Here is a 27,532-nt window from a genome sequence, read left to right as displayed (position 1 = left end):
AGTGATTTGTGTTCACCTAGAGGGGTGGGATAGGGAGGGTGGGAGGGAGACACAGAGGGAGGAGATATGGGGATATATGTTTATGTATAGCTGATTCACTTTGTCATACAGCAGAAACTAACACACCATTGTAAATCAATTATACTCCAATAAAGATGTTGAAAAAAATATTTCATAATACTTTTCATTCCAAACTTCAGATACTCATCATTCTAACCGGGACTTTTAATGCATACCATATCACATATCATTAAATCCGTTCTTTGTTCATGAACTAAATTAGCAGTGATTGTATTTGGTATCACTTATGGAGTCACCTCAAGTTTCTTCTACTGGTCCTGGCCTTTCCCCCCATCTTCTTGAAGTGCATAGCAGCTGTTTACATCTAGGTCATTGAATTAGTTTACATGTACTGTTGGGTTTCATCCCAATTAAACTGACAGTTAAGATCTCTACCATACAATTCTATTCTGGGGAGCTGTGCCTCCCTTGTGACTTGGAAACATACAGTTTTTGTTTTGTTTTGTTTTGTTTTTTTCAGAAAGCCTGTCACTGTTTTTTCCCTTTAAGATCCCTCTTGATCCCTCTAGGGTCACACAACTTGGCTAGCAGCAGCTGAGTAAAGTAGAACCCTCATTTCTTGAATATTACTTTCTCTTCTATACTTCATTCCAAAATCTTCACAGCTTAATTTGAGGTAGAACTAAAAGGTTCCAGCTAGTTGTATTATACCCTATAAATCTTTTTCTTCCTTTTCATTCTTACTAGCTAAGACTGACCTATTTAAAAACAGGCAGCCATGACCCCTTTTGAATTCAGGTATATATACAAGTAGAGTATATATAAATATATACATGTGTGCATAAATGTATATTCATATACATCCACACATATATTGGTATACACTGCATATGTGACCTGTACTGGTATTTATTCATGTAGAGAAAAATAAAATTTTTTTCTAGGCTCATATTCTGCTTGACTGTGGTGAAGACAATGTCTGTAAACCCAAACTGGAAGTTTCTGTAGATAGGTAAGTTTTGCTCCAAATTATAGACTGTATAATAAGAAATTTAAATGAAAGAACACATTTTTCTATTAAAGTAATAGTAATGAGAATTAGTTATGTTGGAGGATAATGCATGGTTTTCAGTAAAGCTATAAATATTGAGCTTTAAAAAAATAGGTGCTATGTTTTCACTGGCTACCTAGGTTAGCAGATCTCTTCCTATTCAGCATGGAGTAGTGTCACAAAGTAACATTATATCCTCTTAAAGATACTCTTAACTAAAGGACTCATTACCATTTTATACGAGGTACAAATTATAGCGAATATTGTGAGTATCATGACAAATGATTAATTCAGCCTTTAGAAAAAAAATCAGGGGATTAATAAGTACAAAGAGATATAAAATTACTTCCGTAATACATAAGAGTGATAGTGATATGCTAAAGGCATCAGTGTTCTTTTACTGGGAGAAGCATTGGATTTGCACCCAGTGTGCTATTTCCAGTTTTCTGTTGAGCTGTAGAGTAGTCTTAAAAAATCTCGAGACACTCTTGAACATGTCAGTGCTTTGAATAGTCATGCTCTCGCCGTGCAGTCTTTTTTCATTGTCTAGATTTGTATTAACTCGTAGTGATCAAAAGAAGATCTATATTGGGGACGACAACCCTCTGACCTTGATTGTTAAGGCTCAGAATCAGGGGGAAGGTGCCTATGAAGCTGAGCTCATCGTTTCCATCCCACCGCAGGCCGATTTCATCGGGGTGGTCCGCAACAGTGAAGTAAGCAAGCTGCCCCTTTAAAAATTGAAATACACTCATAGTTCACATTAACATTAATGAGCTGCTCCCCTATTTAGTGTAGTACAAGCTTAGCCTTTCTACCTAAGGCTAAATTGCTAGACAATAGAGTGCCTATCTTACATAATTCCTTTCAAGCCTAATAACTTTGCATAATGCATTGATAGGACATTTACAAAACTGCTAGCTAAGTGCCTGAAACAGGGTCAGATGGATAAAGTGTCTAAGCCTGGCCATCAAATAATTTTTCAGAGGTAATATGGTTATGGATCTATGTCCTCTAGGGATCGTTCAGAAACACTCTGACTTTATATGTGGTACTTGTACACAATTCTGCTTTCCCCTGTACCCCTCATTGCTCAAATAGATGCATTTGCTTTGTAAAGCCAGAAACCTAATCATCCAACTGCATGATATTGTCTAGGAACTTTAAAGTCTTATTATGGCTTCTGCATTATTTTGGTCATTAATTTATTTTCCTTTCAATCCTTTTTCTTTGTCTATCAAAGGCTTTAGCAAGACTTTCCTGTGCCTTTAAGACAGAAAACCAAACGCGCCAGGTGGTATGTGACCTTGGAAACCCAATGAAGGCTGGAACTCAAGTAAGGCATTTTAATTAAATGGATTGTTTTTTCTTTTATAGAGAAGAGCATACTTTTCTGTGGGTTTGTCCATAGTAATTTTTTTATAAGCACTTCAAAATAGTGTGTAAACTGGCTTTGATTTAGAATGTAATGATTATCAGAGTTTAGTTTTGATTAAGATACTAAAGTAATGGGTTGTGTTATTACCTGTATTCAGTAAGCTGCTCTTCACCTTCAATTTGGTAAATGGATGAGAACATGGTTGAAACTAAGGACTGAGATTGTAACTTTGATATTTTAAACTAACACTTTAATGCATCCTCAGAGCTACTCTGACAAATACCAAGACTGTCATTCTTAAGTGAGTTAGAATGATCTCATTAACTTGAAACCTATATGGTCATCCCAGTAGGATCAAAGAGCACAGTGGTTGGATCAGGCTCCCCTTCAGGGGGTGGAGAAGGGAGCCCAGGAGCTTGAGAAGAAGCACTCAGTGAGTTGCTTCCCAAATCCTCTAAAAAGGAAACAAAAATATACCTTGTAGAATTCCTATTATCAATGAAAAAAAAAAACCAGCAGTATATTTCATGTTATCTTTTCAATAGAATTTAATTTAATAAGCACATAGATATTGATAATTTGAAGATCTATGATATTATGGGGCTGAATATTCCATATCTACCCATATAAACAACATCTCTCCTATTGGATGTTGTTTAAGGGTACAGACTTGCAAGTAAGTCTAAAGCTCTAATGTGCAGCATAGTGATTATAGACAACAGTAACGTATCATAATCATCAAACTTGCAAGAGACTAGGTCTTAATTCCAACCAGAAAAAGGAAATGATAATTATGTAATGTGACAGAGGTGCAATTATTGCCACAGTGGCAATCATATAACAGTGTATAAATGTATCAAATCAACCTTAAATTTACAGTGTTATATGTCAAATATATTTCAATAAAAATAAATATTTCATATTTCTTTAAATATATTTTCCATTAAAAGTCATTATCATTTCTAGATATAAGGTCTCTTAGGGAAAAGGGCTTGAACAAAGTACCCAGAGTTGCATTTTTTCACATGTATTTAACACAGTGTTTAACTACAATGTTTCATTAACAAGTGAGCATGCTTTTTATTTTCTTATATTCTCGTTCTCTCTATCTTTCTCACTCACTGCTCACTCACTATAGATAATTCCAGGTTGATTCTTGTGGCTGGTTCCAAGCTTTGTAAAGTGGGAGGCAGTTTCACAAGGTCCCCTAGAAGCGCCATTTGTAGATGTCATTTATGTGACCCCCCAAGAAGGCTGCTTTCCCTTACCTTGTAGCTCAGTTTTTTCTTTAAAATAACAGTTTTCCTCCTGCAGAAGTTAAGATGTTTGTTATTGATGGAGTTGTGGGTGATGTAGAGAAATTCTGCTTCTGGCCCTACATCTGTCCTTTTTAGCCAAGTTCTCTCACTCTTGTAAGCCATCTGTTTCTTCCTTCCTGCTCCATTAACACAAGTTCATGTGTTAGCTTCCTGTCACCAAATTATTGTGCATAACTACTATACTGTCATTGGGTCAACAAGCAATTCCTCTTGCATTTTTCAGAAAGTTAATATTAGTTAATATAATAAGGAGATAATTAGTTAATATTATAAGGAGATATAATTATGGTTAATCATTGTTAAACAGGCTCCATTATGGATTGGCCCAAGTATGTGAAATAATAGAGATTTGATAGAAGATCAGACTTAATTACCTTTGCTAGAGTACTTTCAGTTTTATTGTAAGTTCAGAGAAACCCTATTCTTTTTTCTTTCGACGGTGGATTTGGAATTTCACTAATTTGACACTGTTCTAACTAACCTTGCCATCTTTCCCGCCTCCTTCAGCTCCTAGCTGGTCTTCGTTTCAGTGTGCACCAGCAATCAGAGATGGATACTTCTGTGAAATTTGACTTACAAATCCAAAGGTATGAAAACAACTTTTTTCCGTTTATAATAACTATGGAGGAAATATTATTTGTTATAAATATATTATGCAATATACTTAAATATTCTGGAATAGGATAGACTAAAATTTTAGTACTTAATTATAGCATTTTAAAATCAATATTTACATCATAAGAATAATTTATGTTGCTTTTGAGTTTGTAAAACAAAACTAAAAGTTAACTAAAAATTATCTTCTTGGAATTAAATGCTAATGAAAGTAATTATTTTGATTTGTAGTTTATCATTTCTTTACTGCTTTTAATTTGTTTACTTTTAGTTTCACTGCATTTGCCTCTGTATGCTATTGATGACGATTATGCTCAAGTCAGTCCTAAATATATTTTTTTCTTTTTCAGCTCCAATCTTTTTGACAAAGTAAGCCCGGTTGTATCTTACAAAGTTGACCTTGCTGTTTTAGCTGCTGTTGAGATAAGAGGGTCAGTATGATTACCCAGTTGAGTATCTCATTCTCATGATTTAAACTACTTTAAAAGTAGTTACTTCTTAAAAGTAAGTCCTAGGGCCCCTAGCTTCTTTTGGATAGTAGACACTCCATGGTTCGGTGTCATTTTACTAGAGCTGTAGCTTCTGTAGAAAGAAGAAGGTCCTGGGTGTATTCCAAAGCCCCAAATATTTATTTGATAATCCTTTGGAAATAAACCAGACATGGCAAAAGTGGCACAAAATAAATTTATTGAACTTTTATGCAAAAGTTCACCTGTTATCAATTCACCTGTTACATTAGATTCAATAAAGAGTAGTTTGTATGTCCATCTGTGCATGTACACATACAAGTATAGTTTCTGTTTTTGTTTTGTCTGTTAAATGTATGGTGTTTTTTTTTTAATTAATTCTGATTTTATTCATTTGGACACTAGGTACTTTTGAAAATGAACTGACCATATCATTTTGATATTCATGGTAGGTTTTCTTTGGTCATTGTTTAGAGTCTCAAGTCCTGATCATATCTTTCTTCCGATTCCAAATTGGGAGCACAAGGAGAGCCCTGAGACTGAAGAAGACGTTGGGCCAGTTGTTCAGCACATCTACGAGGTTTGCAGCTGTTGGATTTAACTGATAACCTGGTAGACAGCCAACAAAGAGAGGAATAGATAGGCTCTTTTTAAAAAACAAGTCTATTTAACTTTTACGTAAACTCTGCATAGTTTAAGTATGTACCAGAGATTTCTTTGAATTTTTTCCCTATTCTTAAGTTCATTTTTATTAGACAAGTAGCTTCCAGTAGTAAAAGAAAGCTGTTTATACAAATTGTTGTTTAAAACCAATTAGTAAAAAAATAATAATAAAAATTAACTTAAAAGTAATATTTTATTATTTTAATAATAAAATAAAACCAGTTAGTTCTACTTGAGTAAAAAGAATAGGTCACTGAGTAAAATTTTGGTTCTGTAGGAAGAAAATTTTCTATGCCACTTATCAGTAACTTTTTCAAGTTTTCCTCTTCTGTTTATACATTCATCCTGATTTATACTGCCCTACGCAGAGGCAGATGTTGAGTTTGATTCTTCTGCATAATAATGATCATGTTGTAATATTAGAGTAACTATGGAAACTGTTATTCAAACTGTTATTCAAATCCTGTTGCTTAATGATTCCTAAAGTTGCTGTAGGGGAAGGATTATAGAATAGATTTTTGCCCTAAGTATTTACATTTCCTTCTCCTCATTAGCTGAGAAATAACGGTCCGAGTTCATTCAGCAAGGCAATGCTAAATCTTCAGTGGCCTTACAAATATAACAATAACACTTTGTTGTACATCCTTCAATATGATATTGATGGGCCAATGAACTGCACTTCAGATATGGAGATCAACCCTTTGAGAATTAAGGTAATGTACTTAATAGCAGCTATTTATTATGATGATATTTTATTGCTTTTCTTTCTAAATCTATAAAAGAAATGCATGAAATAAACAATTGTTTTAATAATAAATCTATTCTGCAAAAATATTTTAGCTCATAACCAGTATACTATGAATTAAATTGTTTATTTGTGTAATGAGTAAGGATGAATTTTGTGAAGTCCTAGTAAACCATTTATTTATGTAGTGTTTAGTGAGCCTCCGGAGATGCTCTTTGTTTTTTTTTTTTGGCCGTGTCTCGCAGCTTGCTTGCGGGTTCTTAGTTCCCTGACCAGGGATTGAACCCACGCTCTCAGCAGTGAAAGCGCGGAGTCCTAACCACTGGACTGCCAGGGAATTCCCATCCGGAGTTATTCTTAAGTGACCCAATTTGACTTTGGTTTTATCTCAGAGTGGTTTATCCACATGTAGTATGTGTCAAGGGTGTTTGGATGTTGAAATTTTTGTCTTTGGGATAAGATATAACATTTTACTCTTGGCTCTTTTGACTTGACCTAGAAAAATGTCATTTTATGGAATTCTATTTGGATATAGTCTTCTCCATCCTAGCACATATGTTTGGATAAGAAGCTCTTCACAGGTCAGAGTAAGGAAAGTTAAGAAAACAAAGCAAAAAATGTATACTCATGATTGACATACATCACAGATGTACACTGTGAAATTTCAAGCTGTTTCTAAGTATTTTATCAGTTTCCCCTCTAGCTATGCAAGGGGAGAAAATGATGGCTAGGTAGAGGTAATTTTTTTCCCGCATATTAAGGACTCTAATCTTTATTTCCTTTGCTTAGTTTTAGCCATATATTAAGTGGTGAATTTTCTGTCATACCACATTTTTAGTCACTATATTTTAATCATGTATAACAGTTTATGCCAAAATGTCAGTGCAAAATATTTTCCATTGTTATTTACCACCAGTTTATTTATGTAATCCTAGATCTCAAATTCGCAAACAACTGAAAAGAATGACACAATTGGTGGGCAAGGTGACCGGAACCATCTCATCACTAAGCGGGATCTCACCCTCAGTGAAGGAGATGTGCACACTTTGGTAAGTGGCATTTCAACAACAAGCACTTCAAATATTTTAAAATATGTGATTATAGAACCGATGCCAAAGAACATTTCAAAAGTAACAACAGCTGTGCTGGAAAGAACTCCGTATATTTTTATACCATTCACTTCTCTTACTTTCCTTGTTCCTAATTGAATTAATGCCACATTTTCTTCAAATGATCTGTCTTTGTGTAGATTACTAATAAAAATATTTTATGTTCTAACTTATTTCTCTGACTGCCCTCCTTTAACTGACCTCTTTCTCAGTCTCACCCTAATCTTTGAAACTTATGTTCAATATTGCAGAAAAAAACAGAAGGGCTCAACAGAAATATAAGAATAATTAGCATTATGATCAACTTTTGTTGAGTCAGCCTATCTAATGACTATAATGTTATAAAGAGGTTTGTCACTTAAGTTTTTAAAATTTAACAGATCTGCAAACCATCAACTAACAGAGAACCTGGTATAGTGTTTATGTTCATTAGTGATCACCAGTTACTTTCACATCTCCAGATTCCATGGTTCTTCTTAGTTCTCATTCAGTTCAACTGCACAGTGACTTTTTGGCACAATTAATCACTTACTCTTTTGTGAAACACTCCTCTCTCACTTCTTGGGCACTACTCTCTTGGTTGTCCACCTACCACAACTGGCTACTTTGTCTCAATCTCCATTTCCAGACCTTTAAGCTCGAGAGAGTATTCCAGGGCTCAGGTCTCAGAGCTCTTGTCTGCTCCACCTACAGTCATTCATTAGATCTGTGCAGTCCAGTGTTGTAGACACCAGCTACATTTCAAGTGTTCAGTAGCCACATGTGGCTAGTGGCTACCACTTTGGGAAGCACAGGCATCTCCACACTGATGATTTCTGTCATTGTAGAAGGTTCTATCTGACAGTGCCATATGAGATGATCTTAATCATTCGTATGGCTGGTAAGTACCATTTCTATGTAGATGACTTTGATTAATATTTCCAACCCGATCCTCTGCATTGAACTCCAGACTCCATTATCCTCTGGAACTCCTCTTAAATATTTGATAGGAATCTTAAACTTAATTCTAAGAACATATCCTTGAGTTTTCTCAACTCTGATCTTTCTATGGTGTTCCTCATTTTAGTAAATATCAACTCTGTTCTCTGTCCCAAACTTTGGCATGGGGCTTGACTCTCCTCTTTCTCTCAAACTTCATAATCCTACATATCAGCAAATTCTATCATTATCTACTTTCAAAATAGCCAGAATGTGGCCCCTTCTTGCTCTCTCTACCACTGCCACGACCTAACCTAGACCACCTTCCTCTCTCACTTGAACTATTGCCAAACCTCCAGTTGGACTCCATATTTCTGCCCCTGTCACCACGACAGTCTATTTGCCACATAGAAGCCATAATGATCCTTTTAAAAGTAGGTCAGGTCATGTCACTCCAGTGTCTTCCTGTCTAACTCAGAGAGAAAACCAGAGACTGCAAAGCCTGGGGGTTTTTTTGTAGTCATCCTCATCGGAGTGAAGTAGCATCTCATTGTAGTTTTATTTGGATTTCCCTAATGACTAATGATGCTGAGCATCTTTTCATTTGTATATCTTCTTTCGAAAAATCTCTATTCAAACCTTTTGCCCATATTTAAATTGGGTCGTTTGCCTTTTGTTGTTGAGTCATGAGGAGTTCTTTATATATTCTGGATACTACCCTTATCAGAGCTGTTACTGCACATATTTTCTTTCATTCTGTAAGTTGTCTTTTTTACTTTCTTGATAGTATTTGTTGATGGAAAAAAGGTTTTAAATTTAAAGAAGTCCAAATTTCTTTTCTCAAGTCTATCTCTTCTTGTGTTGCTTATATTTTTACTGTCATATTTTAAAAACCATTGCCTAACCCAAAGTCCTGGAGATTTACACACAAGTTTTCTGTTTTTCTAAGTTGTTGTTGTTGTTGTTGTTGTTTTAATATTTATTTATTTATATGGCTAGGCCGGGTCTTAGTTGTGCACGCGGGATCTTTGTTGCCGCGTGCGGGATCTTCATTGCTGCATGCAGGATCTTTTAGTTGTGCCATGTGGGATCTTTAGTTGTGGCATGCAGGATCTTTAGTTATGGCATGCGGGCTCTAGTTCCCTGACCAGAGATCAAACCCCAGGCCCCCTGTGTTGGGAGCATGGAGTCTTAACTACTGGACCACCAGGGAAGTCCCTGGTTTTCTAAGTTTTATACTTTTAGCTCTTACTTTTATATCTCTGATCCATATAGAGTTAATTTTTGTATATGGTGTGAAGTAGAGGCCCAGATTCATTCTTTTGCATGTGGTTTTCTAGTTCTCCCTGCATCATTTGTTGGAAAGACCTGTCTCTTCCCTTTAAATGGTCTTGGCTCCCTTGTTGAAAATGAATTGACTGTGAATGTATGAGTTTGTTTCTGGACTCTCAATTCTATTCCATTGATCTATACATGCATCCTAATTTTTTTGATTGTTGTCCTTCTGCAGTAAGTTTTGAAATTGGGGAGTGTGAGCCCTGCAGTGTTTTCATCTTTTTCAAAGTTGTTTTGGCTAGTTGGGGTTCCTGGCAATTCCATATGAATTTTAGGATTAGCTTGTCCATTTCTACAAAAATGGTAGTTGGAATTTTTTTTTTTTGGAATTTTGATAGCAATTTTATTGGATCTGTCTATCATTTTGGTAATATTGCCATCTTAATATTAAGTCTTTCAGTCCTTGAACATGAGCTGTCTTCTGTTTATTAGGTCTTCTTTAGTTTCTTTCAAAAACATTTTGTAGTTTTCAGTGCACAAGTCGTGCACTTCCTAAGTTATGTATTTTATTCTTGTTAAATGCTATTTAAAATAGAATTTTTTTTAAAATTTCATTTTCATATTTTTCATTGCTAATGTATAGAAAACCAATTCATATTTGTATACTGATCTTGTATTCTGTACCTTTTCTGTACGTGTTTATTAGCTTTAATAGTTTTATTGTGGATTCTTTAAAGTTTTCTGTAAGTAAGATTCTATCATCTTTGAATAGAGGTGGCTTTGCTTCTTTCTTTCCAATCTGGATACCGTTTATTTAATTTTTTTCTTGCTTAATTGCACTGGCTAGAACCTTCTGAACAATGTAGAATAGAAGTGTCATGAGTGGGCACTGTTGTCCAGTTCCTGATCTTAGGGGAAAAGCATCCATTCTTTCACCAGTAAGTATGATGTTAGCTGTGGGCTTTTCATAGATGCCCTTTACCAGGTCAAGGGAGTTCACTTCTATTCCTGTTCATCAACTGGAGGTGTCACTTACTGGATAACACTGTTGTGAGGTATATGCATATGACATGTCTAATGCAGTTTGACCAGCACGTAGAAGGTGGTGAATATTTATTCTTTTGACTGTCTGCCTTCAGGTTACTGATAAAAACACTCATGCCACTTGATTTCTACAGCTCTGATGTGGAACAGCTATTAAAGATTCACTCTGTTTCTTTTTCTTTTCCGCAGGCCTATTGTGATCTGATTCTCATGTCTTACTAAAATCACCATGCTCTGGGTTTGCCTAAAGAATGTTGAGTTCTAGCTATAACAATAAATATTTTAATATTATAGCACTTATCCTTCCATAACAAATCACATTAAAACCAACCCCTTCATAACAAGAAGCATTCATAGATTCAACTGTTAGCCTACTCATTTTAAACGTTACTGCTATTAAGGCAAAAGAATCTAGATCATCTCTTTAGCCTTCACATAAAACAAGTCAATTGTCTACTTTTCATATGTTGAAGAGATGATAGAATGATCTTTTCTTTTAAGTAAGTAATTTTTTGGCAGGGTTGTGGAATTGCTGAATGCTTGAAGATTGTCTGCCAGGTGGGGCGACTAGACAGAGGAAAGAGTGCAATCCTGTATGTAAAGTCTCTGCTGTGGACTGAGACCTTTATGAATGTAAGTGGGCAGATGCAGCATTCAGCGAACTTATCCATTTTTTCGAAGAAATAAAAAAGGCCTGACATATAGAAAACCATTTTATTGTTATTCCCATATAGAAGGAAAACCAGAATCATTCATATTCTCTGAAGTCGTCTGCTTCATTTAATGTTATAGAGTTTCCGTATAAGAACCTTCTAATTGAGGACATCTTCAACTCCACATTGGTAAGTCATTGATTTGGGGAAATGGAATAAATGCACTCAGTTCAATACCATAGATATTTTTATTTTATTTTAAATAATGGCAGTTAATTATTTTGATAATTTAAAGTAACTTGAGTTATTTGAATGGATTATAACCTAGTATAAACTAGTTTAATATTACTGTTTTCCTCCCCCGCATCCCAGAATTATTAAAGGTAGACCTTTTACTTTAGCATCTTGTCCTATGTAAGATACTTAGCATCACTAAATTTCATGAGGGAAAATTTTGGGAATTTCTCCCCACAGAGTTAGAAAGTTGGAAATTAACTGCAGTTAAGTGAGGGCATTTTATAAATCTTTAATTTGAGGATTAAAATGGGACCAACACATCGTAAACTGGGTTGGATTATTTAAAAATCATTTCAGAGTCAGTCAGAGGTTAACCTGTTGAGAGTTTCGTGTGTGTGTGTGTGTGTGTATGCTATTGATACCAAATGTGTAATCATAAATTATCATGTACTAGAAAAGAAAATAATGTGAGTAACATTGACATAAAATATAGTAGACATTCAGATATTTGTTGAATGATTCAGTGAACTATTTTCAAAACTCAAGAACTTTTTCCCCCAACAGGTTACCACTAATGTCACCTGGGGCATTCAGCCAGCACCCATGCCTGTACCTGTGTGGGTGATCATTTTAGCAGTTCTAGCAGGATTGTTGTTACTGGCTGTTTTGGTATTTGTAATGTACAGGGTAAGTGATGGACTTAGGAAGAGAGGGAGGGAGGGGAAGCAGAAGAAAAGGAGAAGGAAGGGAGCAAAAAAAGGGAGGGAAAGAAGAAAGGGACCTTTAATAATGATGCATGATGAGCAGTCCTTATCATTTGAAGGAAGAAAAATTCAACTAAGTGCCATTTAAATTTTCTTGGTCATAATATGGTCACTCAGAATACTTTCAGTATTCTTCATTGATGTGGCAGTAATGAGAGTTTTTTTTTTTTCAACTGGCAGATGGGCTTCTTTAAACGTGTCCGGCCACCTCAAGAAGAACAAGAAAGGGAACAGCTTCAACCTCATGAAAATGGTGAAGGAAACTCAGAAACTTAACTGTGATTTTTAAGTTGTGCTACATCCTGTCCCATTAGAAGTACCAACTTCAATATAGATTTTAAAATTTCCTTCATGAGGAATAAAGTTCCAAGACTGTACTGCTGATGGTACCCATTGGTATTAACCACAAAGTGAGAGCAATATTTGTCAACCTTTTCATTATAATTAAGTTCAGACATACATTTAATATACATCCACTGACTTGTATTTTTAGGTATTTAAATAATAACATTTCAAGGATAGATCTTCAATGTACATAAGACAGGTAGTGCCTGAGTTACCACTTTATCTAAAATAGTACCTCCTACAATTATTGTTTCTGATTTTGTATGTTGGATTTTGTTTGTTGTTGTTTTTGTTGTTTTAAAGCAATCCAAATTTGGACCTTAGGATCCACATGTTTTGTAGAGATACTTACTGTTAATACACATTACACTACAGTTGAGTTTTCAAGCTAACTTTATAACTGCATAAACTTGGATTTTAATATTACCTATATGGTAGAACTTTAAAAAAAGAAAAATGCATGATCCCATCAAAACTCTTTCCTGTAATAGCAAAGGTACAGTTTTTTGTTTTAATCTGAAAATTGAATACATGCTATTAAATTTTTATTTATATTTTTATCCACAGTCCACTTGATTACATTTTATTTTGTATAAGTTTAAGTTCTATTTCAAATCCTTTAAGTCAACTTATACTAAAAATTAGTTTTATAATCAAAAATGCCTCTTTTGTGTAGTCATTTAATTTCTGCTAAACATCATGATGCTTGAGGCCATATGGAATTGGAAATCATTTCCAAAGTACATTTATTCCATTGCATTAGTCTGGCGATATACAATACAATACAAAAAAAAGAAAAAGGAGCATTTAAATTAAAAGACTATGTTTGTAGTTCTTTGACAGAGTTGCTTATTAATAGTTTGTTCTTAGATTAAAGCAAGAGTTTTTAGTTGGGATTAATTTATTTTCCTCCTATATATGTATTTTTCCTTACGTTTCCAAAACTGTTACTGAGAATGTGTCAAGATCAATGAGGAATCTTTACAACTTAGAGGAACCTGCACTCAACCTCCCAACCCTGCAAGAAATGCTTGGAATTGAAATTCTTAAAGTAGCTCACTGGTTTACTTCTAGCAATAGTGTAGTACTGCTCAGATGGATATTACCTCAGTTGAAGCCAGGTGTAACATGTAAAACCAATCTCAGCTATCAAAATGACTTCTTAGAGGTTATTTTATAAGCAATTCAAGTTATTGGAAACCTTTTTAAACTTTTTTAGATTTATTAATATAAATTACTTTTCTAGGATTTTTAAATAAAAGCTGCACAGGTGGCAAGTTGTAGTTTTGTAAGTCCGTAGGGTGATGAATCTTCTAGAGGAATATGTGAATTATTCACAGTTCCTCCGGGCCTGGGGATAACTATTAGTTATACCTATTTTTGTGCAATTACATCATGTTTTGCATTAGAAATTGAGAGTTTGATAGCGTTTTAACTACTGTCTTCATTAGGCAATGATAAATATTTCACTTAAATAACTGAATATTTTTCTATGTTTTAAAAATAATTGAAATTTATCTTGCCATGTCTTGTGTTATAACTCCCTAACAAGTGCCTACGCTAGAATATATTCATAAAACAGAGGCATATGTAGGTGAGTTATACAAGTTAGAACGTTGACAAGACCCTATATTTAGCTTTAGTGATTTTCAAAATTAATAGGTGTTGTAATATAGATTTTATTAGTACCTCAAAAGATCTTAGTCATATGCAGTAAGTATTTTTATTACCAATAAATTTAAAGTTTTTAAGAAAAAAATATTTTTATCCTAGGGCCTGCCACCAGACAGTCACTGAATTGGTCTAGAACAATGTTCACCTTACCTGTTTTCCCACCTAATAGCAGTCATTTCTGAAACTATCTTTTGGATAGAAAGTCACTCTTTTAAAAAAATGTTACTATTTGATTTTGCACAGTCTATTGCTTTTATGGCCTCTTATCTCAAGGTATAATCTTCTACCAGAGATTGAAGGAGGAGCCAAAATAGCTCAGTTGGGAGAGCATGAGACTGGAGGAGATTGAAGGGTGTTGTCATGGAAATTAACATGATGCTTTAAATTGCTCTTATGGAATGTAGTTTAAAGCAATAGTATTTTCTTTAAGAAAAATGAAGATTTATATCTGTACAAAAATATGGTAGGAGTATAATTTAAAAACCTAGTCCTTGAGGAAAATATTTGGGAAATGTTGAGTTTCTTTTTACCCTAAAGTAGCATGTGAATGTTTTGGATAAAATGTCAAAAAATAATCACTGCTGTCTTTGTGATTTATTGAGAATTAAAAGCCATTTTGAGTGTAAAGTTCTTATAATCTGATTCAGTTTAAGAAAATACACATGGTTGGGGTTGAGAATGTTTAAAACATTTGATATTGGTAAGAAATATTGATGCTGTTGTTGATTTCTTAAATAGGCATTTATTTCAGACTTGATATTTTGAGAAACATTTGTGTGAGGGAGGCGCTTTCCTTTTCTTCCCTTTACCTTTTTCTTGTAATTGGTGATTATTGTAATTCTGATTAAGTTCTTAATAGTGAATTGTAAAACAATTAATCAAAATATTAGTGCCACAATTCTACCTGTTATGAAACTACTTAGTCATAGTCAATTCTCATTGATACTTTATATAAAGAGAAAATTCAAGTATTAGAGACTATACTGGCTTCCTTAAGAGGATGTGAAAGATTTTCCATAGTGAATCATGACCCTAAGAGAGAGGTATGTGGCAAAAGTATAGTATATAATAAATAGATCCGCTGGTTTTTTATAAGGCAAACAACTGTAAGTTGGTTGATGTTCCTGTGTTACAGAATGTAGTGTTGAGCTTGGCAAAGAATAAGTCACTCGTGGAATACTTGTGTGTGACTGTTGCTTATCTCAGTGTCACTGTGTTAGTGCTCTTGGATAGCTTATATATGTGATAGTTTGATTAATAAGAAAAAAATATAAAATTTGAAAATCGAATATAGGATCCAAAGTGGTGAATGAAATGACTTAATACTCAGTGTTTTGGAGAGTATTTCTTTTAACCTGTTGGTAGGCTAGTTTGAATGATGAACCTATGGACATGTAGCATGCATATATGCTTGTATTTCATTGTAATTTCTGATATATAATGAATTTCTTGGGAGAGGTACTGAATCTTTGATTTTTCTTGTCATTCTTCTCAAGTGCAATATAACAATGTAACCAAACCTAGATATTTCAAAGTCATTATTAACTTAGTAAACCGAATCTAAACGGAGATTTATTAGTATTTTTGTTAGCAGGAAGGAATGATTCTGAGATGGATATACGAATGAAGTTATTTACCCCTAAAAGGTCCATTTTACACTTTATTTCAGGCTGGACATGAACTATTCCCTGCTAGTTTTGAAACACTTTGCAATATCTTAAAGTAACTTGGAAGCTGTGTATATCAATTAATTTCCTACCTAAGTAACATAGAAAGTAATTTTCTTTATTTAGCTCTCTTGTGATCACCCACATTGGGTGAGACATAAAATGAGTGTCTTCTAAAATTTGTCATTTGCTAACTTGATTTGAGTTAGTGAAAACTGGTACAGTGTTCTGCTTATTAGTCTCCAGTGTGTAACTTGTGTCTGTTCAATAAACTTGAGCATATGGTGCCACTTATGTGCAAGGACTTTATATTTTCCTTCTGTTATGTTGTTTTGTTTTGTTTTTTAATCACATGAGCTAGCAGTAGTGCACTAAAAGGATGACCTCAAAGAGGTGACATACCTCTTTAAAAGTCCACATTCTTAAGAGTGTTAGTTATTTGAAAAAAGGCGTCACAAACAGAGCAAAAGGAAACTAATGTTAAAATACACCAATTACAAATCATAGTATCATAGACATTTGAAATTTTAAAGGGGCTTCCAATTTCAATAATGGCAAAGTAGCTTGTATCAGATAACAATGAATGAAATGAGGAATAAGAAGCAAAAAAGAAACTTTTATAGACACTGCAGATACTAAAAGCAGGCAGAAACTGGAGGGAATTGGTCTCAAGGAAGGGAACCACACTTTTCCCTGAGTTTACTCTCTGTTGTGTGGATGGAATGCAAGCAGAAAAGTGCCCCCTCATTTCCTAGAATGATGGGACTGCTATCATGGCTAGAAATTGAGGGATGGGAGGAGGGAGAAGCCACATTGTGGGAAAGGGGAACATTTTCCCCTCAAAGCCTTGGCTGACGCTGACTCTGCTCTAGTGAGGCCCCAAAAGGAAAACAGCAGATGGAAGTTTGAAAGAACTGAGCAGTTATTCCAGCTACTGTCCAATGCAGGAGAAACAAGAGACTGTAGTTCAAGTCTTGCCCAGGGACAGAGCCTTGGAAACACCCCCAGTCTTTCCATTGAAACCCCAGGGGATCTATTATTCCTTGGGAATAAATACTACATCCCAAGATTGATTGATTCACCCTAGGATAAAGGGTAAAACCAGTGTCCCACCCTAACAAAGCATGAAACCAAGCTTCCACAAGTTTAAGGTGATCCACCTGAAATTTAATTGTCTGCTCATAAAGGCAGTTACTTTCAGAGGAAGGTAACACAACCAAAAGACTGCAGTGTATCATTCATAAGGTCTTGTGTGTGTGTAAATGGGAAGAAAGGAAAATGTGATGCTTGGCTTTGAGAAGAAATAGTCAATAGAAACAGACCCACAAACAATTTAGCAGGTATGACTTTAAATAACTATGATAAATATGTTAAAGAGTCTATAGGAACACATGAACATTATGGATGAAAAGACAGGCATTTCGAGAAAGGTTTGGAAACTAACAAAAGAGACTCAAGTGGAAATCTTTAGACTGAAAAAATATATCTGAAGTCAGAAGTTCATTGGAGGGGGATTACAAGTAGATTGGGTAGGACAGAAGAAAGGATCAATGAACTTAGAGATTAGATCAATAGGACTTATCCAAACTGAAGCACAGATGGCAAAAACAAACAAACAAAAAAACAGCCTCAGTGATCTGTGGGACAAATCTAGGTGAAAAAGGAGTCTTAGAGAGGAGAGAGAAAAATGAGACAGACAAAATATTCGAAGCCAAAAAGTTTCCAAATTTCATCAGAAAGAGCAACCTGCGATTCTGGAAGCTCAACAAACCCTAAACAGGACAATTGCAGACAGCACCATCTATGCAGGTCATGGTCAGATTGTTAAAAAGCACACGTTGGAAGGAGTTTACCTCACTCCCTTCGTACTGTTAACCATGCCCAGAGGGTTCATTACTTGTCTAAAGAAGTTACCGGCAGGATTGGGACTAGAGCTTGCATATTCAAACACCTAGTACGTTATGCATTCTGCTGTGCAACACTGCCTGAACTACTAGTCACAGTTTATAAAATAGATTTGTTATTATCTAGGGGATAGGTTGGGATGTCTGAATATCAATTGATGTACCACCAGTGCTTTTCCAATTACAGTTGACTCCTGAGCAACAGGATTTGAACTGCATGGTTCCACCTATGCATGGATATTTTCAATAGTAAATACTGTTGTACTGCCTGATCCTTGGTTGGTTGAATCCCCAGATGTGGAACTTTGGATATGGTGGAACCACAGATACAGAGCACTGACTATAAATTATACTTGATTTTCACAGAGAGTCGTAGCCCCTTACCCCTGTGTTCAAGGGTCAACCGGAATATTTTTACTCATTTTCTAAACTGTCCTGCATTGCCTAGAGAATTATATAGTTAGGTTCGCTTTTACACTCAGGTTCACTTTCCTTGTCAACCTCACTTCCTGAAGCATAGCAAATACATAAATTGGTGTTGTTTTAATAGAAGGAGGACTTAGATTTTGAACTTCACACAGTAACTTACCTTCATGTTATTAACCTAATTTTTTTCAAAGTAATTCTCAAAGTTCTTTTACATCATTTCTCAGATATTAGAGTGTTGGAATCTTTAGGGATTACTTTTTAGTCAATCTTGTATTCAGAATATTAATTACTTGTTACAAAGTTATTCACAAAAAAGCACTAAGTAATATACAAATGTAGCAGTATTTAATTTGGAGAATTATGCTCTCCACTTGAGTAATAGAAGTGATTCTTGATTTTGGATAGGGTCATGGTAAGTTTACCATAGAAAGCAAGAAAGTTCTGGTGGCTTATAAATTTTCTCATCTTTCAACAGTGCAGTTAAAGTTCTTTTTTGAGATTATAAGTGACATAAACCCCTTTAAAATTCAGAAATATCATCACCTGATTGGCAGACAAGTGAATGATTTTGAATTTTTCAGTACACCTTAGTGAGGAAATGAAAGGGAAGAGTTTATTAAAGAATAAGCAAAAAAAAAAAAAGAATAAGCAAATTTCCTACTTCTTAGTAATGCCAGTTTTGACTTTCTGACTTGAACCTTTACTACTAAACCAGAGCAAAGCACTTCACTATCATGTGGTACTAAAATACTAGCAAAAATTGAACCTGAAGTTTCTTTTCTCAATTACACAGGTAGGTGTTCAGTGATTACCAAGTAATAGAGATGACAGAACAGAAACTAATTTTACCATATTCCCACTGAACTGTCCTAGCCTCTCAAGGGAACCCTAAAACAGCGGCAGTATAGGAGTGATTTAATAACAGAGCTGAGAATCTGGTTTATATACTGTACAGAAATAGTTCCCTCTTCTCACCTCTAATTCTCCAAATCCAGTTCTTAACATTATCTACTCCATATCCTTTCCTAGATCCACGCAGGCTTGGTCATTGCATGAGGCTGGTGACCTCATGCCTTGGATAGTGAATTAGTTTTAAATTATTGCAGTCTCTTTGCCATGATAGGTAACATATTCACAGAATCTGGCATTAGATCATGAACATCTTTTGGAGGGCATTATTATGTCTACCACAGTCCATGGTCTGGCCCTCAAAGATTCACATCAATCTCACAAGCAAAATACATTCAACCCATTCCTAAAGTCCCCCAAAGTCAAACCACTGCAACATCAACTCAAAGTCCAAAACGACTTCTTAATCTCAGCAGCTCAAATGTCCCAAATCTCATCATCTAAATTATGGGCAAGGCTTGGGTATGATCCATCCAGGGGTACAATTTGTCTCTGTATGTGAACATGTGAAACTAAAGAAACAAGTTTTCTGCTCCCAACATATCACAGTAAGACAAGCATATGATAACAATTATAGACATTCTGGTTTAAAAAAGGGAAGAAATAGAAGGAAAATAAAAGAAGTCACTGGTCCCAAGCAATTCCAAAATCCAGCTGAGCAATCTATATTTGGTTTCAAAGTCTATGAATTTCTGTGGTTTCAAACTATGTGGTTCTCAAACTCTGTGGCTCATGGCTTCACCTTATGAGTCATCGTTTCTCCCCCCATGAAATGTAGCAAATGTTTACAGCTGAGTATCGTTATCATTTTCTTCCTGCTGATAAGACTGTGTGGGTTCAGTATGCTTTTTCATTTTGTACACTATCCCTTTAGACTAAGCTGGCAGTGTTTCTGCTGATATAAAATTCACAGGAACCTTACGGATCGCCTGTGTATGTCAAGGATATTTCACTCCATTAGACTAGAGGCTACTCCACAGAGCTTTCCTAAATAATCTCATCTCTTTTTGGCTTCTGTTGGGTTGTGTGAGGAGAATCTATGAGTCACACACTTAATCTCTTCAAAGAAAAATTTCTGAGATATTAGCAAATGTTTGTACAGTCTCTGTGTTCTTTCTAGAGCAAACTCTTTAAATATATAAATCTCTTAATTTTAGCATCTTCTGCAATCTGGATATGTTAAAAATTTCCCAAATCATAAAGTCCTGGCTTCCTGGGTTCTCTTTTTTAAAGATTCATATCTATTTAATGAATTTAGATAGTTAAGGTCAAGACACACAAGAGTGGGGTCAGAGGGCTTGGCACATAGGCCCTCAACAGTCTTGTCCCTGAAACAATCCAAACTTTTGAAAATCTAGATCTGGTCTTGAAGTAAACTCTGGCTTGAGCCTTTTAATCTAGTTTGAGCTGGCTCCATCACTTCCCACTACACATTGGGCCATCCTAGCTGTAGTGCCTAATGAACTCTTCTACCGAGCCACCATATTTGGAGCAAACTTGTTGGGGGTGAGGGTGGAAAGTACCTGAAATGCCATGGATAAAATTGCACAGCAGGTAATCCATGCATGCTGACCCCAGAGAGTCTTAATGATTTACATGCCTGTACCTGAGAAGGACCGCTAAACCCAGAGTTTAGTGACTATTTGAACCATATGACCCACTTTGGTTAATAATCCCAAACTGTCCCTATCTGTATGGATAACCCTACCTGGATAAATGGTTCTTAGTCAAAGAAATACAAATTTGAACTTTGTTCAACCCTCTTTAACAGTTAGTCCTTTGGTTTTCAAACTCAAATTAAATGGCTCACTATCAAATGAAGGCAGCAGTGTTGGAGGAAGAGTCATAATTTAAGGAAACAGTTACTAAACCTTGCAAATCATATTTCCAAAAAGGTAAACGTTCTTAACCCTTACATAAATATATATCTAATATGTTTAATATGTTATTAAATCTAACTCTGTTCCTCTAGGAACAATGGTTCAGTATTTGCTAATTGAGTGTTTGCAGTGACTATATAAAATATAACAAGAAAAATAAGAATTGATTACATACAAAATTTTATATACATTATAAAAATATACAAATGAAACAGAACAATACTACATAACATTAATAAAAGAAGTAATGACTGACATTTACTGAACAGTTCCTATAGCAAGAAGCTCTAAGTATTTATACGTTATTTTGTTATCTCCTTTAGGCTCTGTTATTTCTCCCACCATACAGTTGAGAAAACTGAGGCTGAGAATCTTCTGTAAATCACATAGCTGTGAGGGGTGGATACCAGAGCCGTCTGACTCTGGGCTCTTCTCCATTAACTAACAGTTCTGCCGCTTTAAAATCGATTTGTTGATTTAATCAACCAAGTAATCAGACAACCACTGTTGGGCGTTGTGGCAGGAGCTGGAGATACAACTGTGAACGTGATGGCCCTGACCCTTGTGGAGCCTACACTGGTGAGGATACAGGCAAGAAAATATCCACTTTAAGTAACAGAGTCCTACGGGGAAATACAAGGGTCATGAAAGTTCATAGCAAGGGCTCCTAATCAAAGCCAAGGGTGTCAGGGAAAGTACCCTAGAGGAAGTAATACCTAAGCTAACCTTGAGGCTCTGTGGGAGCCTGTCAGTTAGAGATGAGGGAGTAGAGTTCCAGGCGAGGAAATCAGTATGTGCAACCTAAATAAGTCTAGTTCAAGGGAATAAAAGAAATCCTTCGTTTCCCTTCCCTTCCCTCCCCCCACCAACCCTCATCTCTGTGTTTATGTAGGATATATTAAAAGATGAGCCTGCATAGTCAGAGGATATATTGTGAAGGGCTTTGTAAACCTGTTGGGGATTTTGGACGTTATGCTAAGAGCAATGAGGAAGTACCAGTAGATCTTAAGCAGGGAAGAATTATTATATATGTATGGTATTACAATCTATTTTCCGATGGCTCTTGCAGTATATTTATAAAAATGAAGACATTCTAACATTAATGGTTACATTGTATTAAGCATGAACAGTATCATGGATTAGGAACCTGAAAATAACTTCCTAGATCAACCAGCATCTTCCATTCCTTTGTAAAACACACTGGCTGACATGTAAAGTACATGAAATTAGCAGGATACCCTTTCCTGAACATCTGCTTGGTTTTGCCCCCACCAGTTGGTCTGTGTCTGTGCCGAAAGTCAGTTATGTTTGTTTACACAGTTGTTTTTGGCAGTTCTATGTGTTATAAGGTATGGATGAAATATAAATTTAAATGAAGTATATTTTTCTATGAAAACTAAGTTTAATACTAAGTGGGTGAGAAAATGGTAAAATTGGGGAAAAATTGAAAATAGAAGGATTTGGCATTCGAATTGTTTGTCAAGAGTTTTTAAGAACTCCTTCCACTTAATCGAAAACTGCAATTAATAATAGGGATGCATTGTAATTGTGGTTTACTACTTCAAACCCTAGGATGTGGTTAGATTTAAAAAAAATTATTGGCCCTACGTCAAAAGATTGGTAAATGAATATATATTTGCCTATTTTAAGATAAAATAAGCAGCATAAAATATATTTTAAATATATTGATTTTTTTTTTGTCTCTTGACCTGCTTTTTTGATTCACCAACTACTAGCCCTGATTGCATCCAATAATATGGCTTTTGTATATTGCACAGAAATTAAGCATAAACTATATGAGTAATGGAGCATTTAAAAACCATCTAAAACCCATCTTGATTAGCAAAGCTTATTTCTTTAAACAGTCTGTAGTATTGAAGGATTTCACATCTACCCTCCACTGAGGGCTGTGAAATCAGCAACTTTGCCTCTGGAAGGTCAGCTTCTAATATATTAAAGATGACTTGGCCACCGTAAGGCAGGATGACAGAAATCCTGGCAGCATTCCTTTCCTTCTGATCTGCCAGTCAGGATTCTGGAGCCATTTCCATTTTCTCCTTTCTTCTCTCCAGGAGGAGAGGTAAATTGGAGGAAAATGCAACAAAAACAGCTTGATGAAACTAATGAAGACTCTGCATTCAGCCTCCCCCCCCATAATTCCTGCTCACACAGGCGAGGCAAAGCCATGATGGAAAGTGGTGTTTTGTGTGAGGGACCTCACTTTGGCATCTCTCTTCAAAAAATTATGTAGCCCACATTATGTAGTTTATTTTCATCTAAAAAGCAATGCAAGCTCATGGCGAAAGTTTCAAACAGTGCTGAAAGTTAAAGTCACTTCTTATTAGTGTAGCCTTGGGCAAGACAGTTGCCTCTCTGATTTTCAGTGTTTCCATTTGCTAAACAGAATAATGAGAGCTAATTTGTAGGACTGCTTTGAGGATACGAGATAATGTATGTAAAATGCCTATTATTATTAGTTATAGTTATAACTATATAACTATAGTTATAACTATATAACTATATAGTTATGGTTATATAGGCACTAGTTTCACATCCTTGACCAAAGAATAACTTTCCACTAGTGAGAAATTTGTTCTTTTCCAGCATGTTGGAAACATTGGGACGAACACACAAAAGAGTGGTGGGTTGGAAAGGGACTGTCCAATCAGCCAAATCATCTGAATCAACTATGATGGTAAAGGATGTGATGTCACAGATCACATTTTACATATATTATGAGATGTCCCACAGACATTCCAAATACAAAGAGACTACAACTGAACAAGCCATGGCTTATCACTTATTCTGTAGTCAGTAGTACCAGCTAATCTTGATAATGTCATAAGCAGCCACCCAAGATCTCAATCTGGCAATTTAAATGTCATACTAGACATACCCATCCTTCTCCTTTTCTCTTCCTCACCCAAACAATCAACAATTTTTGCTGATTCTAGCCCTACGTACTGAATCTCCCACTCCTTATTTCTCCTTTCTGGTCTCACAAGCCTTTGGTATCTCCTCACTGGCTTTTGCAAACACCACTAAACTGGCCTCCTCTCCGCCAATCTATCCCTCTTCCTCTTCCATACCAATAGCAAAGTGAAAACGCAGACTGGTAGCAAGTCCCTTCCCTGATTAATTTCTTTCACTATTTCATAATCACTTGCAATGTAAATTTCAGTTTCCTTATATAGCATCCAAGGTTATTACAGGAGTTAATGTATATAAAGTGCTTGAACAGTGCCTGGACACAGTAAGTACTATAGAAGTGTTTGCCGTTATTTTTTTTTTAATTTTATTTTATTTTTGGCTGCGTTGGGTCTTCGTTGCCGTGCACGGGCTTTCTCTAGTTGCAGAGTGGGGGCTACTCTTCGTTGCGGTGCGCGGGCTTCTCATTGGGTGGCTTCTCTTGTTGCGGAGCACCGGCTCCAGGTGCGCAGGCTTTAGTAGTTGTGGCCTGCTGGCTCAGTAGTTGTGGCACACGGGCTTATTTGCTCCGCGGCATATGGGATCTTCCCGGACCAGGGCCCGAACCCGTGTCCCCTGCATTGGCAGGGAGATTCTTAACCACTGCGGCACCAGGAAAGTCCCTGCTATTATTTTTTTAATGACCTGATCTCCACTCTCCTTTTCAATCTAAAACACTGTCACTCTGTCACAATCATTGCTGACAATTTTCCAAGCACACTGTGCTGTTACACACCTCTAGGCGCGTGTGCACGGGCATACACACACACATACACACACAGCTACACTTTTTAGATGACCTGGTTACACCCACCTATGTGTGGAACTCTTATTCTTCTTTAAACCCCACCTTTCCTAGTGTTTCATAGCCCCCATCCATATACCACATTGTTAATTTCTTCCAATTCAGTGCAATCTCTGCATGCTGTAGTGTTTCTCCAGTGGCAGGCACCACCCTGGATTATAATTTGTTTATATGTTCCTCTGTCCTAACAGGTAATGAGCTCCTAGAACGCAGGGATTGTATGTTGCTTATTCCAAGCACCTGACTAAATACTGGCACGTGGTAAGCACCTAGCAGGCATTTAGAAAAATTTTTTTTGAGCAAATGAAAAGTATAGACTATAATTAGACAAAACGTAATTAAGAATATTTTACAATATAGAAAGAAATTCCAATTTGGGCAGATAGAGGAATTTAATCAAAATCTGGAGAGCCGCAGTTTAATTTCTAGCTAACCAGTGATGGCTGTGATGCCCCAAAGCCCACATGGTTAAGAGCCGCTGGTGCTGCGTTAAGTGTTGTGGGAGCGTAATCGATACACCACCTTCTCTTCTACTTTGCGGTCAGGTGGAGGGAATTTTATTCCACTTTCTGCAAAATTTCCCGGTGTCTCGGTAGGGGCTAGAGGATCTGAAGGTCTACCAGACCCCAGAAAGGCTCTCCTTTTTCGTTTACCCTAGGAAGCCACCACCAGCACAGCGCCCCAGCACCCCGCCGAGCGCGCGCGTCCGGAGCAGCTGAGCCCGGGGTGAGAGCGTAGACGCGGCGCCGGGCGTGGGGCTCGCCCCACCCCGCCCCGCGCGTCACGTGCGCGAGGATGCTAACTTCCCCCTCCTCCTCCTCCCCCGGCGTCTCCGCCGCCCCAGCCTCCTCCTCCTGGTGAGGGTGTGCGAGGCAGACCGAGCGAGGGAGACTGAGCGGGCGGGCGCTGCCAGAGCCCGCAGCCCTGGCGCCCGCCGCCGCCGCCGCCCGGACCTCCGCCGCAATATGCCGCCGCGGCCCTCCGGCTCTCGGCCATGGCGAGGCTCAGCCGGCGCGTCCCTTGCACCCTGCTCCTCGGCCTGGCCGCGGTGCTGCTGAAGGCGAGGCTGGTCCCTGCGGCCGCCAGAGCTGAGCTCAGCCGCTCCGACCTCAGCCTCATCCAGCAGCAGCAGCAGCAGCAGCAACGGCAGCGGGAGGAAGCTGAGGAGGAGAGGCCAGAGGTGCCCGGGGCATCCTCTACCGTCACTGCTCCCGGTAGGTCCCGGCAGCCCGGCCCTGCCTTTCCTCCTCTGGTCTTGCTGGCCTCCTCGCCGCTTCCCTAGCCAGATGGTTTCCCATCGCCTGCCTCTACCCCCCCACCCCCACCCCCCCAAACGCCTGCCTGCGTGACCCGGATTCGGGCTCTGCTTTGGTTTTGGGAATCTGCCCTTTGGGTGGTGAGCTTTCTGGGAAGCGCAGAGCACTGCAGTGAGGTGGGGAGGGGTCGGGAGGGATGGGAGTGAGTGACTGCCTGGATTGATCTTTTTCTTCTCCCTCCCTTCCTGAATTTTTCCCTCCGCCCTGGGAATGATTGTACACACACACACACACACACACACACACATTTCTCAAATCCTTTTAGCCTTCTGTTCTTTATCCTTTTCTCTCCTAGAGACTGAAAAATCTTGCAGTAGACACCCACACACCCCTTTTCACCATCTCGCTCCGCCTATATATTTAAATTTAGCTCTGGAGAAAAGAAATCTTAATTTATTTTATTACTTCTTTCTCTTCTTATCCCAGGAATGGTTGAAGGCAGTTTGCAAGAATGCCTTCAGTATAATAAGATGAAACAAACCAAAAAAGAAATAGGACCTTGTGGCTGAAGGAAAGGGAAGAGGAGAGGGGGCTGGATGAGGTGAAGTCTGTAGCGGATGTTAGTACAGCAAAGCCTGCCCCCAGAGAGGGGAATCTCCTTACTTGTTAGTAGAAGGTAATGAGGCAGATTCTCCACACTATTCAGCTGAGGGTGAGGAAAGCCCTTTTGGTATACGTGGCTGTAACAGTCCCTCAGTTCCTGCCTGTTTACCCTCCATTAAAGCTACACCGGTAAGCAAAAAGCTGGATTATCCATATTAATAGCTTCTCCCTACCCCCCAACCTCAGTCCCCTTCCCTACTGTAGAAGCTGCCTGCTCTTTGGAAAGAAAAAAAGCCATCAGTTTTTTTTGGCAAGTGGGCTTAGGTTTCTGCAAAACCAAAGTGAATTATAACATTTGTTTTCGCTTTAAAATCCTGCCTAGTAACGTTATACGAGATGCCGAAAATGATATTTTAAAGAGTAGGGTTCGGTATCTTATTTTGTACTGCTTGCTCATCATCAAAGAGCAATACTCAGGTACACCAGCTGCGATTCCTGACACAGCCAGAATGATTTAATTTATCAGAGTGCTCTGAGCGTAGGATGAAATCACCAAAGTGTGCCGGAAAGCACGTGTTTCTGACACCCTCTCAAACCATTTAATAACACTTGAGCGTGGCTGAAACTCCTGAAAGACGTGCTGTGTCTGGTGGTTTTCCTACCTGGCTTTTTATAACTGAAAGTGCTAACCACAGGGTATGGGCGAGGCAGCGATTAGATATGCTGTTGGGTAAACTTAAGGAAATGAGAGATAGGAGAGTGATCGAGAGCCTGTCTTCATTATGAGAGGGATTTCATAAATGATGAAACAGAAGTCAGAGTGGTGATGGATTT

The 27,532-nt window shown here is 37.2% G+C and overlaps 2 protein-coding genes across 4 annotated transcripts in view; both read left to right on the top strand.

The window, feature by feature from the left end:
- ITGAV (integrin subunit alpha V) overlaps positions 1 to 14,853 on the top strand; it is an 85,362-nt gene extending 70,509 nt beyond the window's left edge. For 2 of the 3 annotated variants that reach the window (XM_022567214.3, XM_022567213.3), the window contains exons 19-30: positions 966 to 1,033; positions 1,641 to 1,788; positions 2,316 to 2,408; positions 4,277 to 4,356; positions 4,735 to 4,815; positions 5,326 to 5,431; positions 6,069 to 6,227; positions 7,195 to 7,308; positions 11,125 to 11,238; positions 11,340 to 11,447; positions 12,060 to 12,182; positions 12,440 to 14,853. In XM_022567214.3, the coding sequence (XP_022422922.2) occupies positions 966 to 1,033; positions 1,641 to 1,788; positions 2,316 to 2,408; positions 4,277 to 4,356; positions 4,735 to 4,815; positions 5,326 to 5,431; positions 6,069 to 6,227; positions 7,195 to 7,308; positions 11,125 to 11,238; positions 11,340 to 11,447; positions 12,060 to 12,182; positions 12,440 to 12,535 (1,290 nt within the window). In that variant the 3' untranslated portion in view covers positions 12,536 to 14,853. The remainder of the gene's footprint in view (positions 1 to 965; positions 1,034 to 1,640; positions 1,789 to 2,315; positions 2,409 to 4,276; positions 4,357 to 4,734; positions 4,816 to 5,325; positions 5,432 to 6,068; positions 6,228 to 7,194; positions 7,309 to 11,124; positions 11,239 to 11,339; positions 11,448 to 12,059; positions 12,183 to 12,439) is intronic. The other variant, XM_089916582.1, reaches the window with a different exon arrangement.
- A 1,470-nt stretch (positions 14,854 to 16,323) lies between these two features.
- FAM171B (family with sequence similarity 171 member B) overlaps positions 16,324 to 27,532 on the top strand; it is a 74,994-nt gene continuing 63,785 nt past the window's right edge. Inside the window, exon 1 of the mRNA XM_022567216.3 lies at positions 16,324 to 26,053. Within this exon, the coding sequence (XP_022422924.1) occupies positions 25,834 to 26,053 (220 nt within the window). The 5' untranslated portion in view covers positions 16,324 to 25,833. The remainder of the gene's footprint in view (positions 26,054 to 27,532) is intronic.

This window comes from Delphinapterus leucas, chromosome 8 (assembly GCF_059928025.1).
Source record: "Delphinapterus leucas isolate spDelLeu-1000000601 "Yukka" chromosome 8, BTC_Dleu_Yukka2, whole genome shotgun sequence".
In the NCBI taxonomy this organism is placed as follows: domain Eukaryota; kingdom Metazoa; phylum Chordata; class Mammalia; order Artiodactyla; family Monodontidae; genus Delphinapterus; species Delphinapterus leucas.
Note: the sequence above shows the minus strand (reverse complement) of the source record. Positions and strands in the feature narration are given on the sequence as shown.